The 18,669-nt window shown below is 41.4% G+C and overlaps 1 protein-coding gene across 2 annotated transcripts in view; it reads left to right on the forward strand.

The window, feature by feature from the left end:
* NCK2 (NCK adaptor protein 2) overlaps positions 1-16,556 on the forward strand; it is a 109,359-nt gene extending 92,803 nt beyond the window's left edge. For both annotated transcript variants that reach the window (XM_070751070.1, XM_070751071.1), the window contains exon 4: positions 15,537-16,556. In XM_070751070.1, coding sequence (XP_070607171.1) covers positions 15,537-15,731 — 195 coding nt within the window. In that variant the 3' untranslated portion in view covers positions 15,732-16,556. The remainder of the gene's footprint in view (positions 1-15,536) is intronic.
* Positions 16,557-18,669: the final 2,113 nt, after the last annotated feature.

Genomic DNA, 18,669 nt, shown 5'->3' on the forward strand with positions numbered 1-18,669 from the left:
AGTAGGAAAAGTTAATAGATTGAAGTTTCAACCTGTGTGGTAATTGTATCTGAATTCTCTACTTTATTAATACGGCACATGTGAAGTTTCAAAAGTTGTGCATTCAGATTCTGTACAAGCTCGGCTCAGCAAAATCATAGCTAGCCTGTTTTTCTTTTGTGTCCATTTATGTACAGTGGTCCCTCGATTTTCACGGGTTCGAACTTTGCGAAACGGCTATACCACGGTTTTTCAAAAATATTAATTAAAAAATACTTTGCTGTTTTTTTCCCTATACCACGGTTTTTCTCGCCCAATGACGTCATACAGCATCGCCAAACTTTCATCTGCCTTTAATAAATGGTTTTTTTAATAAACTTTAATAAATAAACATGGTGAGTAATAATCTAAATGGTTGTTAAGGGAACGAGAAATTGCAGTTTAGGGGTTTAAAGTGTTAAGGGAAGGCTTGTGATACTGTTCATAGCCAAAAATAGTGTATTTACTTCCGCATCTCTACTTCGCGGAAATTCGACTTTCGCGGGCGGTCTCGGAACGCAACCCCCGCGAAAATCGAGGGAACACTGTATTTGTTTTTTCTGCTTCTGACTGTTTTGTATATGGAATTGTCAACAAGTTACAAAGAACAGCCATGTTGGCCCCTTTTACCAAAATCTATATTATGTTTGAGAAGAATATTGCTGAAATCCAACCGCATAGTATTGCAGCTAAATAATTCTACACTAGTTTAATGACTAAACTTATTACAGCAGCAGATGTAATTGGATACAGTTGGATAATTTTCAGATCTTTTTAGATGGGGTTTCTCTCTTGCCACTTCCTGTGGGTTTCACACTACAGCTTTCTAAAGCTTCCACCTCAAGATGTGGACTTAAGTAACACTGAACAATTTACAATTAGACCATGGTTAAATCTCTACAACTTTTCTTTTTCACTATTTTTAAATGTTTCATACAGTGTTCCCTCTAATTTTTTTGGGGGGTGGGTGGAAAAGTATAGTGTCTGAGCGGCAGTCCCTTTGGGACTGGGCGGCACAGAAATATTAAATAAATAAATAAACAAACAAACAAACAAGCAAACAAATAAATAAATAAAAAACCCACCCTGTTTTGCCTCAGAGAATTTCAAAATAAAATACTGTACTGTGTGTCTATAACAGTGAGCTCATAATAGGGCAACTCTTATCAATAGCAAAATGCCACTTAAATAGTTGAGCTAGTTTCAAACTAGATTTTGATTTTCTTTCTCTCTTCCTTACTCCCATTCTTTTTCTTTCTCTTTTCCTTCTTCTCTTTTTTCTATCTGTTTCTCTCTCTTCCTCTCTTCCTCTTCTCTCCTTCCCTCTCACTCTTTCCCTCTCGGCTTCTGGGCAGGTTTGGAAAACTCTGAGTTGATGATGATTTTTAAGTGAGCGATTGCTCAGCTGAGAGGGAACTATGTTTTCATATATTGTACAAGTTTTGTTTCAAAAACTGATTTTTAGATTATGCATTATAGAGATATACTGTATTTGTTGGTCCTATTTGTTAAGCAGAGTTGATTTACAAAATATATGCAAAAAATTTATGTTCTTTTGGTTTTTAATTTAAAATTTATGATTGTTTGGTAGAACCACTTCATCATACAGTTTGCAGGTCTGTGAATCCAGTACAGTGTTAACTAGGCCTAGTAAACATGGTAGAACAGTTTTGAATAAACATAATTTTAGGTGGTTCTACCCCAGACACCTAATGGACCCGGAGGGCTTTCAGAGGCCGCTTAGGGAAATACCGGATTCGCTTATACACAATTTGGCAGAGTCCCTGGTAAAGGCCTGGAATACGGCTGCAATGGGGGCTCTAGACCAGATTGTGCCTTTGTGACTTCTTTATGGCAGTAGACTCTGTTCACCGAGGACTCAGGGGGATGAAACGTCAGAAGAGATATCTAGAAGGCCAGTAAATCTAGATCCAACCGAAAACTGATCTTTTATTAAGACTTATCAAGTGGCAATCAAGGCAGCAAAATGTTCACATATTGCCGCCTTGATTGCATCGGCGGAATCCTACTCATCCACTCTGTTTAGGACGACTAGCTCCCTCCTTAACGTGGGGAGGGGGGAGGAACCCTTGCAGGGCAGAGCTGAGGACTTGAATAGATTTTTCACGGATAAAGTTGCTCAGATCTGGACAGACCTGGACTCTGACTGGGCAGTCTCGACTGAGGTGACAGGGACACATCTTAGTCTGGTTGTGTGGGAAGAGTTTGAACTGGTGACACCTGATGAAGTGGACAAGGCCATTGGAGCTATGAGCTCCTCCACCTGTTTATTGGACCCATGTCCCTCTTGGCTAGTTTCGACCAGCAAGAGTTGACAGGAGGCTGGATACAGGCGGCGATCAACACTTCATTGATGGAGGGGTCCTTAAAGCCATCTGATAAGCTCCAGGAAACAGAAAGAATATATCTGATACTGTAACAAACAAATGTTGGAGAATATTTTTGCATTGATATACAGGTAGTCCTAGACTTACAACAGTTCATTTAGCAACTGTTTAAAGAAACTATAATGACACTGAAAAAAGTGACATGACCATTTTTCATACTTATGACCAGCATCACTATAGTTAAGTGATTTATATTTAGATGTTTGACAATTGTGTGTCCTAAGGTCATGTGATCAACCTTTTGCAATCTTCTGACAAGCAAAGTCAATGGGGGAACCAGATTCACTTAACAGCAGTGTTACTAATTTAACTATTGTAATGATTCAGTTAAAAATGGGACAAAAAAGTTGTGAAATCGGACAAAATTCACTTAACAAATTTCTGACTTAGCAACATACATTTTGGGCTCAATTGTGGTAGTAAGTTGGGGACTACCTGAACTTGATCTATATCTTTAGGCCTGCATCAGTTCCTTAAAAAATTATGAATAACATAAAATAAAAGAGTTCCCTTTTTGCTAATTCTTTGAATATGGAATGAGAAGTGCTCATTGAAATGGATAGGGTACCATCAGCTGGTACCTCCTTAGAACTTATAATTAGTTATGAGACCATTTTATCTTATCTGAAGTTTGAGCACAGAAGGCCAACCGTGATTTCAATATCAAAACAAGAACTTTTGAGTTTCAGAAATAGCACACCAATTATTATATACTCATCATGACTTTTCATTGGCCTTTGCTGACTCATAGTGTTCTTTGTACTTTTTAGCTGAAGAGCAACACAAGTTTTCCCTTGTGATCTTTTTGAATAAGTGTAGGACAATTCAAGACTCTTAATGCCTTTGGGCAAGTAGCGTTATGCAGTTTTTAAAAGATGCCCTGCTGTGCTGGAAGAGCAGTTCATGAATTGCCCTAAATAAAAATCAAATCCAATATTTATATTCAATTTATGAATTATAGAATTCAAGACATAGTATGCTCCATGGGCTAGAACAAATAGAAAGTATAATTATTATCTTCATCAAAGAAAGGGGGAAAACCACCAGAGATTATTCTTTCTGTTTTACATATATTCAAATGATTATATTTTTGAAAGGAATCAAGCACTGATTGGTGAATTTAATTGCACCTGTATTGAATGGATTATGTCAGGAAACCTTCCTGAATCTGATGTCGTTTAATTTATTAAGCTTAAAAATTGCCCAAATTTTCAGCCACCATACTACTAATTTGGTATTTATTTACAGACAAAGGAATTTTTCGTTCATATCGGAAAGTTATAGACACAAGTGGGCTTGATAGTTGGAATTAATTATTAGAGTTTATCTCCAATATTTTAAGTTCTCCCAAAATACATTATGGTGCATGAATTCTGTCTAAAATTATATTGGTAATATCATCCCCCCCCCTTTTCTTACTTTTAATAAGATTTTTATTCTTTTCAATATGCTCCAAGATATGTTTTAGTTTTCAGTTAGTAATATTATGCCTGGGATAAACTTCATTATCTATAATGTTCTGGAAAATGTGTTATAAATATTCAAAATTAGCCCATAGATAGAGCGGTGCTTTTTTTTTTTTATAGAAAAGTACAAATTGAAAGATAATTAGATAATGAAATGGGGAGGGAAACAGCATAGAAGGCTAAGTTTGTTAGGCCTTGTGAAGAAAGTAGGTTTCTTGCACAACAATATGCCATAATACAGTGATACCTCGTCTTACGAACCCCTCGTCATACTAACTTTTCGAGATACGAACCCGGGGTTTAAGATTTCTTTGCCTCATCTTAAGAACCATTTCCGTCTTACAAGCCCGGGTCCATGGGCTCTCTTACTGCGTGTGTGCTCTTGTACTCTGACACTCTGACTGCTGCAGGCAATCCCCTGCCTTGTGACTGCCACCACTGGGATTTCCCATTCATTTCCTGCCCCCGCCGGGATTCCCCGCTTCCTGACTGAAGCGCCTGGGATTTTCCCTTGGCTTTCCAGTGGCTGGTCAAGATGCCCCCCTTCCTCCTCCTCCTGTCCGGCGGGAGGCAAAGCGCTAGGGGGTTGTCAGGCCGGCCCGCCTACCCCCCCAAGCCGAAAACGCAAAGTGGCTGCAAGAGCGCTTTCTCCGAGCGCGGGAGAGGCAGGACAGGCATTCCCAGAGTGCTTGGAGAAAGCGCTCTCGCAACTGCTTCGCTGGGAGCGCTTTCTCCGAGTGCTTCCAGAACTCCCGGCCCTCTCGCTGCCCCTTTGCTGGGAGCGCTTTCGTCCTGGGCTGTCAGGGAAGGGGCTGCAGGAGAGGAGAGGCAGGCGTTCCCAAAGTGCTCGGAGAAAGCGCTCTCGCAACCACTTCACTGGGAGCGCTTTCTCCGAGAGCTTCCGGAACTCCCGGCCCTCTCGCTGCCCCTTTGCTGGGAGCGCTTTCATCCTGGGCTGTCAGGGAAGGGGCTGCAGGAGAGGCGAGGCAGGCGTTCCCAAAGTGCTTGGAGAAAGCGCTCTCGCAACCACTTCACTGGGAGCGCTTTCTCCGAGAGCTTCCGGAACGCCCGCCCCACCCCTCTCGCCACCCCTTCACTGGGAGTGCTTCCTGGGCTGTCAGCGAAGGGGCTGCAGGAGAGGCGGGGCAGGCATTCCCAAAGCGCTCGGAGAAAGCGCTCTCGCAGCTGCTTCGCTGGGAGCGCTTTCTCTGAGCGCTTCCAGAACGCTTGCCTCGCCTCTCCTGCAGCCCATTTGCTGGCAAGGCAGGCATTCCCAAAGCGCTCGGAGAAAACCCTCTCACAGCCCCTTCGCTGGGAGCGCTTTTGCTGAGCCAGCCCCTTCGCAGCCGCCCCTCTGCTCCATCCCTGCCCCAGCGGATTCCATCCCTCTGGCCAGGAAATAGGATAGAGGCAGCGGCGGCAGTTTCCCTTTGAGAAGCAGCAGCAGCGCTGGGAATGTCACTCCACCCCTCCCCCGCCCCCGAACAAGGATCCGAATGCCGGCAGTAATGGGCAAAAGGGGTGAGTTTTGGGCTTACACGCATTAATCGCTTTCCCATTGATTCCTATGGGAAACATTGTTTTGTCTTATGAACTTTTCACCTTACAAACCTCTGTTCTGTTCTGGTTTCAGGCTAATTCAGATAATTGTAACAAATGATTGCTCAATGCATATCTTTGTAAAAACACATCTTCTTTATTTCTCCTTTTTCTGCCATTCATACATCAGCTTTGCAAGCAGTGCTTTCTTTTCTCATCTCTATCTTTAGTAGTTAAGTAAATTATCTTGGTAGTAACATAAAAACATTCCACAAGTCATTCTAAAATTTATTGGCCAATCAGTGCTAGCCAAGAGTAATAAAAGCAGGTAATAAATCACATATTTGTTAGCTTACGCTCCGGAGCTTGTCATGGACGCGTCCATTTTGGGATGGCAAGATTGAACGGAATCAGCTCTTCTTCTGTTCACACCCGGATGTGAGTTAACTGATTAACTAGTTCCTCACCTTCTAATATCTCTTCCCTGAATCTTGTTCTAACCTCCTCTGAGAACGTCTGAAGTAAGGGTTAATCCACCTCCAGTCCTCCTCATTCGATCCTGAATGCATCTCTACGTCAATTGCCTCCTCCTCTTCACTAACATTCCTTTCTATCTGCAAATCAGGCCTATCTGCCAATTCAAAGTCACTCTCCACTTCGGAATCTAAATAATCATCAGGCTGAACAGGAGTATACACAACAAATTCTACCTACCAGCATCCATCTGGCTAGTTTCCTTAGCAAACAGCTTGGAACAGGTATATTAGCCTTAGAAAGTTCTGTTTGAAAGGGTGTTTTTTCAGCTTTGCAAAACTCCGTTGGAGAGGTTGTTTTCATCCTTGCAAGGCTCCGTTTCAGAAGCTATTTTCAGTCCTTTAAAGCTCCATTTGAGAGGCTAGGCAGGGCTACATTAGAAACATAGAAACATAGAAGACTGACGGCAGAAAAAGGCCTCATGGTCCATCTAGTCTGCCCTTATACTATTTTTGTATTTTATCTTAGGATGGATCTATGTTTATCCCAGGCATGTTTAAATTCAGTTACTGTGGATTTACCAACCACGTCTGCTGGAAGTTTGTTCCAAGGATCTACTACTCTTTCAGTAAAATAATATTTTCTCATGTTGCTTTTGATCTTTCCCCCAACTAACTTCAGATTGTGTCCCGTTGTTCTTGTGTTCACTTCTTGTGTTCACTTGTGTTCACTTTTTGCAGAAAACCAATTTTAATGCCTTTTAGTGAATAATGGATTCCTCTAACGATGTGGTGTTCAATTAACAGATGCACATTTGCTTTACAACTGCTGTGTTCATTTAATAACCACCATTTAAAAAGGACATAAACTTTCCTCCTGAAACTTATTTAACCCTTTGACATATTTAAATGTTTCGATCACGTCCCCTCTTTTCCTTCTGTCCTACAGACTATACAGATTGAGTTCATTAAGTCTTTCCTGATACATTTTATGCTTAAGACCTTCCACCATTCTTGTAGCCCGTCTTTGGACCCGTTCAATTTGTCAATATCTTTTTGTAGGTGAGGTCACCAGAACTGAATACAGTATTCCAAATTTGGTCTCACCAGCGCTCTATATAGCGGGATCACAATCTCCCTCTTCCTGCTTGTTATACCTCTAGCTATGCAGCCAAGCATCCTACTTGCTTTTCCTGCCGCCCGACCACTCTGCTCACCCATTTTGAGACTGTCAGAAATCACTACCCCTAAATCCTTCTCTTCTGAAGTTTTTGTTAACACAGAACTGCCAATACAGTACTCAGATTGAGGATTCCTTTTCCCCAAGTCCATTATTTTACATTTGGAAACATTAAACTGCAGTTTCCATTGCTTTGACCATTTATCTAGTAAAGCTAAATCATTTACCATATTACAGACGCTTCTAGGAATAAGACGCCTCCAGGAATTAGGTATATAAGAATTAGGTATATAAGACGCACCCAGATTGTCACCCTCTTAGTGAATATATATCCAAAAAATACTGTAGTTCGGATGTCTCCTTAAAGTAGCTGTCACGATTGCATGCAGCCCCACTAGTCTTAAGCCTGGGAAAGATTGTTTGCAAATCATCCAGCTGTAGCAACCAAGTCCAGTGGGAAAAGTCACAGAAATATCTGCCAAGAGCTGAAAACCCAAAAGGCAAACAGATGCAAACTATAAAAATAAACACTCTTGAAATGAGTTCAACGGAAGACAGCAGGGAATAGTTTGAAACTGACTTTAACCTCCACACACTGTAGTGTGCATAACATGCCAGGATGGAGTCTTCAAGATTTTATTAATTAAATATTCACAACAGGAAGAAGTCAAGAATACATTCAGGGACATATGCGGTTCCCCCCCACCCCAATTTCCTGTTGTTACTTAAAATATTTGCCCATTGTGAGGAGAAAGGTGGGAGCCTAGGCCTTTCCCTTCCTTTCTGCAGAAGGAAGGTTGTCAGAGCCTCTTGTTCAGTAGCACTTCTCTGAAGAGAAGTCAAGATTTTTCCCCACATCCTCTTCCGCCCTTTTTAAATATAATGCCGCAAAAACAAGATCTTTGTTATTGGGTGGAAGGAAAAATGAGAGGCCTATGCATTTGAAATGTAAATATGAGAGTTTGATTTTGAAAGCAGTTATTAATATTCATTTTTCCGTAGAAATGTCTTTGACAGAAACATCTTTTATGACGGCTTTGCAACTAATGAATCTGAGAGGCCTTTTTCAACACATTGCTTTGATTTTGTTTTCGTTTCTCTGGATAAGCTGTCACTAGTATAGAAATCAGTCTTAACAACTATACTTACTGTATTTTTGGAGTATAAGATGCACCTGTTCCCTCCCTAAAAGAGGCTGAAATTTCAGGTGCGTATTATACTCTGAATGTAGCTTTTTTGAAGGTTTTCCCCCCAGCCCTAACTAGGTGCTAATGATCTTCCCAGCTCTTACTTCGCAGGGTTTTTTTAATTGTTACTCTTTGGGAAGAATGTTTTTCAAGCCCTAAGTTTTTGCAGGTTTTTTTTCATTGCTCTAACTTGCTCCAAATGTTTCTTTCCAGCCCTAACCAGATTCTAACAATGTTCCCAGCTCTTACCCGCTTGCAAGCTCTTTCATTGTTACTCTCTCTCAATAGTGTTTTCCAAACACTGTCTTTGTAGGTTTTTTTATTGCTCTACGTGCTCTGAATGTTTCTTTCCAGCCCTAGCCAGGTGCTAACAATGTTTGCAGCCCTTACCGGCTTGCAAGCTCTTTCATTGTTACTCTCTCTGCATAAGGTTTTTTTAAAGCCCTAATGAGGGCATAAAATAATGTGCTGAAGCTGACCAGACTAAGGATGCTAGCCAGATCTGGTAGGCAGATTTCCCCCCCTATTTTCCTCCCCCAAAACTAAGGTGTTATACTCAGGTGTGTCTTGTACTCCGAAAAATACGGTAGTTCTCCGTGCCTGTCACAATGCTCACTTTGTCCATCAAAAAGGAATTCTAATTCAAATTTTAAAGTAATGGAAATAATTGTTTTGAATTGGCAGTATTAAAGCAATGCACAAAGGAAATAATGTATTTAATCCTCCATCAATACCAGCAAGTTTAGTTTATCTCCCACATTCTTTCCTTCCCGAATGACTCCTTTATTTCAACAAAAGTTAATATTACAGATATAGCAGAACAATGTTTCAATAGCCAATGAAACATATTTTTATGCTAGATTCGGTTTCTGTTCTGCAATTTGTAATTTTCCAATAGTGACATTGTGGTAAAATTAAAATGTAAAGTCATTTCATTTTTTTTTCAATGAAATGAACAATCTTTGGACGTTCTTGAACATTTGTCTCAGACATTCTGTTCTGAATCAGATTTTTTTCTTTTCTTTTTTCTTTTGTAGCTTTTAAAGCAGTAGTTCCCAACCTGTCTGACTCTCTGAACTGGTGGGGAGGGAGGAGAGAGGAGGGTTTTGCATGCATGTCCGTCATTGTGTAGCACAGTTCCCAATGGGCTGTGGCCAGGGATGGGCTGCCAAAAATTTTACTGCCACACTGTGGGTGTGGCTTATTTTGTGGGTGTGGCTTGATGGTCATGTGCACAGGTAGGAGTGACTTGCCAGCCATGTGACCAGGTGGGAGTGGCTTGACAATCATGTGACAGGGGATGGCTTAAAAGTCATGTGACTGAGTGGTAGTGGCTTACCAACCAAGATAAGTTTTCAAATACAGTGGTCCCTTGACTTTTGTGGGTCCGACATTCACGGAAAGGCTATACCACGAGTTTTAAAAACCCATGATATAGCCCGCTTCTGCCCCAGCTTCCCAATCCCTCCCCTTTAATTCTTGGACTGTTGGTATGCTTCACTTGAAGCCGAGGCTAGCAGGCGGACAAGACCACCCTAACTCGCCTGAGGGGTGAGGAGCTGCGGCATTTTTGGGTCAGAGGGCCGCACGCTAATCGCGGGGATGGCTTGCGGTGGGCCTGTAGGCTCTGCCCACAGCTCAGTGTCACCTCAAGCACCAAAGGTCACAGCTGCCCCTTTTTCTGCCGCCATCGCTTATTGCTGCCCACCATCTCCCTTAGTGGTAGTGTCCGACCACCCAGCTGACCGGCCTGGAATCCTGGCTTCGAGTCCTGGCCTAGATCCCTCTTGCCTTGAGTTTCCCCTTCTACTGCCCTGACCCTGAGCACCAGTGCTGCCACCACTGCCATGGGAAATGCTGGCAGCGAGCGCAGCAAAGCCTCCAGCTTGCTGTTACCCCTGCTGGTTCTGGGGTTAAGTAAAACCAGGAATGGAAGAGAGAGGGAGGGAGGGAGGGGGAGGAAGGGAGGGAGCATCTCCACTTCGTGGAAATTTGACTTTAGCGGGCAGTCTTGGAACATATCCCCCGTGAAAGTCAAGGGACCACTGTAAGCGCTTGGACTCTTTTTCAGTTGATTAAGTCACATTATTTGAATAGCCACACAAAGGACAAATGGTAGACAGCATTATTGGTTGAGGAGCACAGTAAAGTTTTAAGGATTTGTACTGAACTCACAAGGTTCAGTATGATAAAAGATTAGGCAAGTAACTCAATTTTCTTTAATTGCTATAAAAGTTCAGTTCTAGAGAATGATTAAAGCGTTTATGGGTAAAAGCATACTATTTAATTATTTCCTACTTTAAAAGTAATTAAGGATCATACTAAGGTACTAGAGAAGAAAGGCCAATTTAAAACACTATTAAGTATTCAATAAATAATTACTACCCCCACTGTGTCCCCTCCCAGTGGGGACAGCAGCCCATTATTGGCTGCGGCCCAATATCAGGCTGTAAACCAGAAGTTAGGGACCCCTGTTTTAAAGTATAAGTGCTTTGTATTTATAGCAAATAGAGTTTAGTATTACAAATTCTTGCTCCCATAATTTTTTTTTTGGCAATAGTCTCTGCATAATGTGGAGAATGAGCAATAAGGTTGCTCTTGGTATAAAATTCGGGCAAATAAATTAATTTGAAAAGTATATGTTTTTTCTAAAATTAGCAATAGCATTTAGACTTATACAGCGGTACCTCTACCTACGAACGCCTCTACAAACGAACTTTTTGAGATACGAACCTGGTGTTTAAGATTTGTTTGTCTCTTCTTAAGAGCCATTTTCACCTTATGAACCCGAGCCCAGGTTCGTGCACTCTCTTACTGCATGTGCACTCTCTTACTGCCGCAGGATTCCCCTGCCTTGTGACTGCCACTGCCTGGATTTCCCATTTGATTGCTGCCCCTGCCTGGATTTCCCACCTCCGGATTGCCAACATCGACTGTTGCCGGACGAAGCGCCTGGGATTTTCCCTTTGCTTTCCAGCGGCTGGGCGAGATGCCCCCCTTCCTCCTCCTCCTCCTCCTCCGGAGCCCGCGGGGACAGCCACGTACTCCCCTTCGTCTTCCTGGGAAAAGAAGCGGTGGTCAGTTGAAGTTGCAGCCCGGAGTCCTAATCCACTCCAAGTCCTCTTCGCCCCTCCTGCCCATCGAGGGATAGAGGGGTAGATGGATAGAGGGATAGATAATTGGTGGATGGATGGATGGATAGATAGATAGATAGAAATATAGAAGACAGATGTCTATCTATCATAGATAGAAGATAGATGTCTATCTATCATCTCACCTTCTATCCATCCATCTATCTATCTAGAGGCTTGCTGGAGCACGGTGCTTGCTAGAGAAGGGAATGGCGAGGAGGACCCAGAAGTAGCACAGTAGACAGAATGGGAGATGCACATCTCCACTCACCTGCAGACGGGGGCGGAGAGTTTGTGAGGCATTTGTAAGGCGAAGTTACGGGCCGGGAACGGAGCTACGGTGGTGGCATCCCGGCTTTGGGGTTTCTGAGGGGAGGCTCAGAGAAGTGGGGAGTCGCCGACTTGGCTTCGGGGCTCCAAGGGGAAGGGACTTCTGACCTCGAGCCACACATTCCCACCAAGCACTTCATCGCCCGCCGGATAAGGGGGGGAGGCAGGTTCGGCCATGCCAGCTTCAGAGGGTCCTGGCGGGCAGCAGTTGCAATTCAACCGGCCTTGTCTGAAGCCGGGATTCTCCTTTGGTGCCGTCACTGAAAACTTTCAAAGAGGGTGGAAGCCCCGCCGGATGAGAAGCCGCCAGGCAGCTTCTCAAGCGTGTCAATCTACCCACGAGGCTCCCTCCAGGCAGCCTCCGCTATCTCCCCCCCCTCCATCCACCCCCAAACAATGATCCAAATGCCGGCGGTAATAAGGCAAAAGGGGTGAGTTTTCTGATTGCACGCATTATTCGCTTTTACATTGATTCCTATGGGAAAAATTGCTTCTTCATATGAACTTTTCTACTTACGAACCTGGTCACAGAACAAATTAAGTTCGTAAGAAGAGGTACCACTGTATACCGCTTCATGGTGCTTTTACAGCCCTCTCTAAGCAGTTAACAGAATCAGCATATTGCCCCCAACAATCTGGGTCCTCATTTTACCCACCTCGGAAGGATGGAAGGCTGAATCAACCTTGAGCCAGTGTGAGATTTGAACTGCTCAACTACAGTTAGCTGAACTAGCCTCCAGTGCTGCACTCTAACTACTGCACCACCCTGGCTAATTAGATAGTCCAAAGTATTGACATGATCCGTTTGCCTGGATAGCATAATGAAAAATTCAATCTGTAAAATGAGCTTTATTCAACATAATTTCTAATAAATTTTAGGTCATTTTTTACTGGGTTTCTTTTTTTTTTAGCTGAGGGCCATATATGGCTGTCTAACTCTGAATAAGCATGCAGAAAAGCAACAAATTCAGGGTAAAAGCAAACAAGGATTTCAGGAAATAGGAACTACTGCAGATGCTGCCTGTGGGTTAGATCATAACAAGATTGGTCATCCATCAAATCATTCTAAGCTTTCAAAAATATCAAAGTAGAAAAACATACTTCAGTTCTGAAAACCCCTATATCAGTAGAAGCATGTGTTTACAAGACTTAAAGGTGGGGCAAAAGCTGCACCATGACAGAACTTGAATTTACTTAATCCTTTAACAAAAGGACTATTGGCAATCCCCGAGACCACCTTCTGCCGCATGAATCCCAGCAACCGGTCAGGTCCCACAGAGTCGGCCTTCTCCAGGTTCTGTCAACTAGACAATGCCGCTTGGCGGGGCCTAGGGGGAGAGCCTTCTTGGGGGGGGGGGACCGGCATTCTGGAATCAGCTCCCCCTGAGATTCGTACTGCTCTCACCCTACTCGCCTCCCGTAAGAGTCTGAAGACTCATTTATGCCGCCAGGCCTGTGGCCATTAGATCCTTGCCTCCCGGCCAATGAATGTATTGAGAGAATGTTGAGAGAATGGAATGACTGTTTTTTATGCTTTTGGGTTTTTTTTAGATTTTTTATTAATTAATTAATTGGATTCAAGATTTTGTATACTGTATATTATATGTTGTGAGCCACCCCAAGTCCTTGTAGAGGGGCATCATAGAAATTCAATCAATCAATCAATCAATCAATCAATCAAATAAACAAATAAATAAATAAATAAACCTATAAGATAGTCCTCGACTTACAGCTGGTCGCTTAATGACTGTTCGAAGTTAGGACAGACCTACCTGGCAGTACTTACAAGGCAATTGTGAAATTCTGATCAGTAGGGTCCCAATGAACATATGACTTAATTTCTGGCACTTAGCAACTGGACCACATTTACTATCGTTTGCAGCATCCTGTGTTTTACGCTGTTTTACCAAAGCAATAGCATTTACTTCTGAGTTTCATGAAAACTAGTCTACCTCCACAGTCAAGTAGATGACCTGTTTTATTACTGTCATGACTTATTCCATTATGCTCCTTATGGACATAAGTCTCTCGCCCTTTAATTCCAGACAGTTGGAAAGTAGAGAACATGTCTTTCTTTGTTGCTTCTTTCATGGAGACATTAAAAACAAACATCACACTACCTTTGATTAGTAGATAGCCCAGTCACCCAGGTTTGGTGTATGGCCAGATACTGCTCATAGATGAAGCATGTTTTAGCTACCATGCCTGTCAGTCTTTGATGGGCCAATCACCTGCAATGTATTCTTTGTAACATTCATTCCTTTAAATTTTAGATATTATTACTTTGTTGCTATTAATAGTTTTAGATACCATTGTTGTCATTTTAAATGCTATCATATATGCTATAATGTTAATACAGTGGTATCTCTACCTAAGAACGCCTCTACTTAAGAATCTTTCTAGATAAGAATAAGGTGTTCAAGATTTTTTGGCCTCTACTTAAGAACCTGAGCCCAGAAAAATTTCCCAGGAAATTTGAGAGCGGCACAACGGCCTGGCCAGTTCCCTGCCATTCCCCCTGGGTTTCTCTCTCTGGCGCAGTGTATGGGAGGCAGCCTCCCGCCGGGTGTATGGGAGGCGTGTGTTCCTCCTCGCCACCTTAGAGTTCCTCTTTTTTTTTTCTAAGCCTAAAAGTTTTGGATTTTTTTGATTCCCCTCATCTCACCTTCTTCCTTCACCAGCGACTGTCCTCCTCCTCTTCTTCCTCCCACCCAAATTCTGAGCTTTTATTTCTTTCTTAATGGGTTTGCATGCTTTATTTGCTTTTACATTGATTCCTATGGGAAAAATTGTTTCTTACAAAATTTTCTACTTAAGATTGAATTAAGTCTTAAGTAGAGGTACTACTGTATTTACATTGTAATTTAATATAGACTGTATCTTGGATCTCATTTATAGATGTTAGATTGTTTTACAAATGTATTTTCATTTTACTTTAAACTTTATTTTGTTTATTATCTGTATTGGTCTATCGCAGTAACTTAGATGAATAAAATGGTGGTTGTAAATTGAAAATTTTCTATATCTGGTTTACAATAATTTGTACAGGTTTTTAATATGCAGCCTAGCTCCTGCAGTAAACTAGGTAAATAGCCAAAAGGAGATTAATGTTTCACTAAACGAAATTGGAAATGAAAAAAATATTTTGAAGCACATCATTTTAAAGTGAAACAAGCAAACTATTGTCAGTAGAAAATCGTCGCAGTCAGAGGCTAAATGAAATAACGGGAAGAAATCTGTGTGCTCAAGAATCTTTGCTGAGTTATTTTTCCCCTCTTTGCAAGTAGCAAAAATAAGTTCATTGTTTGAAAATTTAGTTCTTGTATAATGAGATAAGAGGAGCAGAGTTTTAAATATATTTTTAAACCAGCAATGTGGCATTGCACATATTTATCTTGGGCGATGTTAAATGTTGAATTGTTAAAACTTGTGTTTAAAAAAAAAGAAAAAAGAAAGGCCCTCTTGTGGTCATGGAATTAAATGTATCTGTGTATAGTGACCTTATTTCTGCATTTGAATATTTACATTTATTGAGGGTGCATAGAGTTTTTATCTAGATAGTTGGCTTAAATCAGTAATATTATGCACAAATAGATTGATTTATATTAGTCTATGACGTTACTAAGATACTTTCTGCCATTGATGGCAGAAATACACATTTTTATTTCTGCCATTAACACACATTTTAAAATCCTTAATCCTTAGTGTGCATGAGGACGGAGCACAGGTGATTTCTCTTGTAACAATCTTTAAACTCCATGTTGTGCACTGTCTAAACATTTGTCCTTTCCTTTCTCTCTGCAGCCCAGTGACTTTTCAGTATCGCTAAAGGCTTCAGGGAAGAACAAACATTTCAAGGTGCAGCTGGTGGACAATGTCTATTGCATTGGGCAGCGTCGATTTAATACTATGGATGAGTTGGTGGAACACTACAAAAAGGCTCCTATCTTCACCAGCGAGCACGGGGAAAAGTTATATCTTGTCAAAGCACTTCAGTGACATTGAAGACGGACTAGGCCTGCTGGGGTCTTTTGTAACTTAAAAGCCTTAGGTCCTCAATCACTTTTATAGAGCAGGGCACTCTGCTGCACCAGACACAGCTGTCAGTGAATGGTCCCTTTCTGAGTATTTGCTCTGTTGGTTATACTCTCTTTCCCCCCTTGCTTTTCTCTACCCCCATTTTTGCCTATTAGCCTTTTTCAAAAAAATTAAGTTGTTTTGAATCCCCTCAGGTTGAAATTTTCACTTAGGTGGGCCATTGTAAGCACTCGTTTTATTTCCTTCTATGTACGTTAAATCCAGATAAAGGAGGGGTGTTCTTGAGCGAGAAACAGTGTTATCAGAGGGCTCCTGATGGACGAAATCATCATTGAGAGACTGGGCACAGTGGAATGCACCGAACCTGCAGCTAACTAAGTGAAATAATAGTAGACATGACGGTTGTGGCTGTGAGTTCTGTAGCTATTTTGCTTACCAAGTAATATATTTCTGAAATTCCTAGTTTCTAGAAGCATTCTTCCCACACTCTGCTACGACTATTACATTGCTTCTTTGGCTCTTTGTGAAGAGTACACTAACTACAGCATTTTGTAATAGTTCTTCTTCAACTACTACGGTATGATTGTAGTAAAGAAAACTATCTAGCGTATTTTGACGTGTAATTTCAACCGAGATGTTTCATTGAAAGTTGATTACTTAGAGAATCATTGAATTGTAATGGTTGAATGTTTTGGTATCTACAACCAGATGTGCCATCCACATAATGCTTTCTCTTCTTGCCCTTCTGCTTGTTTGAATTAAACAGTTATGTATTTAATTCTTAAAGTAATATGTATCTGTAGCCGATTGACACTAATACAGAAGTTTAATAAACATAGCTAATTATGGATGGGTGGGGCTTCCAGCACATACATACATACATACATAACATACATACATACTTACTTATTTTATATATATATATATATATATATATATATATATATATATATATATATATATATATATAATTGCATAACAGAAAAAATCAGGGTTCACAGAAGGTGGTGTGATTGGTAGTAAGACACACAGAATGTTATATGAAGAACATGCGTTTCTTTTGTGTTTCTTTTAACCTTCTTATGGTTTTAAATATAGTATTGATGGCACATTCCTGAAAATATTAAAAAAGGACCTTGTTGATCTTGAAAACTTGCATACCTCCCCAACCCCACTTTTTTGATATTGTAATAAAAAGGTATCATGTGAAGATGGAGTATTGAATTTATCCTTGGTATATAATATAGCATTGACAGTGGTATCATTATCAAATCAATGCAATGATAACTTTTCCCCTTTACATAAATCTTTTAATTTAATTTGCATAAATTAAAATATTTCATAGTTTTATTTTGTTGAAATAGCATGGATATATTAACAGTTAGTTTTTAATGAAAAAAGTACAAATATTTTAAAAGTTAGAGAAACATAGTACAAGAAATAGAAAAAAGAAAGATTAGGGCAGGGATGGCGAACCTATTTTGGTTCGTGTGCCAAAAGGGTATGTGCACGAACACTAGTGCTCTAGCGCATACTCACACCCATGTCCTCCCCTGTGCATGCACATTCCTCCTGCGGCCCCTCGCGCATGTGCACAGGTCTCACAACAGCCGCCCCAAGTTTGCGGAGAGGGGCGGCATATAAATCCAATAAATCTAATCTAATCCAGAAGCCTGATGATGGCAAAAAAAAAGTTGTCCAAATGGGCCAACTTTGGGAATGAACTTCTGGTTGGCCCATTGGACCACTTTTTGCCATCTCGTGGCTTCGGGAGCCTTAGGAGAGCAAAAACGGCCGAAAAGAAGGCCAAAAATCAACTGGCTAATATGTGCATACATGGTGGAGCTGACATAGGGCAATGCCTCGCATGCCCTCCAATATGGCTCTGCGTGCCACCTGTTTGCTTTGACAGTAAGAGGGTAAAAGAAAAAATGAATGACAAAAAAACCCCCAAGGAAAATACAGTGGTACATCTACCTAAGAATGCCTCTACTTACGAACTTTTCTAGATAAGTACCGGGCGTTCAAGATTTTTTTGCCTCTTCTCAAGAAACATTTTCCACTTACAAACCCGAGCTTCCGAAACTGTAATTGGAAAAGGCAAGGAGAAGCCTCCGTGGGGCCTCTCTAGGAATCTCCTGTGAGAAAACAGGGCCAGAAATGGCAGGGAGAAGCCTCTGTGGGTCTTTTCTAGGAATCTCCTGGCAGGAAACGGGACCAGAAAAGGTGGGGAGAAGCCCCCATGGGGCCTCTCTAGGAATCTCCCAGGAGGAAACAGGGCCTCCACCCTCCCTTGGTTTCCCCAATCACACGCATTATTTGCTTTTACATTGATTCCTATGGGAAAAATTGCTTCTTCTTACAAACTTTTCTACTTAGGAACCTGATCAGGAAATGAATTAAGTTTGTAAATAGAGGTACCACTGTATATTGTATTATATAGACCAGAGTATACCATTACTCTGTATTGTCTCAGTCTTCAAATATATATCACATGCTCTGCATCATCCAGCACGGGGCTGGAAAAGGTGGGGAGAAGATTCCGTGGGGCCTCTCTAGGAATATCCTGGGAGGAAACAGGACCTCCACCCTCCCTGTGGTTTCCCCGATTGCACGCATTATTTGCTTTTACATTGATTCCTATGGGGAAAATTGCTTCTTCTTACAACCTACTTAAGAACCTGGTCACGGAACGAATTAAGTTCTTAAGTAGAGGTACCACTGTACCTGATTTCTCATTTTGCAGCAATTACAAACTATCTCCACTGTCTCATGTTGCATATGAAAGCATCCTTCTTCCCATAAACAAACTTTTTTAGTCAATGCAGAAATCAGCAATTCATTTTTCTCCGTTTTCAGCAAAGTGTCTATAAAGGGTTTCCAGTATTTATAAAAATAG

This window comes from Erythrolamprus reginae, chromosome 4 (assembly GCF_031021105.1).
Source record: "Erythrolamprus reginae isolate rEryReg1 chromosome 4, rEryReg1.hap1, whole genome shotgun sequence".
Classification (NCBI taxonomy): domain Eukaryota; kingdom Metazoa; phylum Chordata; class Lepidosauria; order Squamata; family Dipsadidae; genus Erythrolamprus; species Erythrolamprus reginae.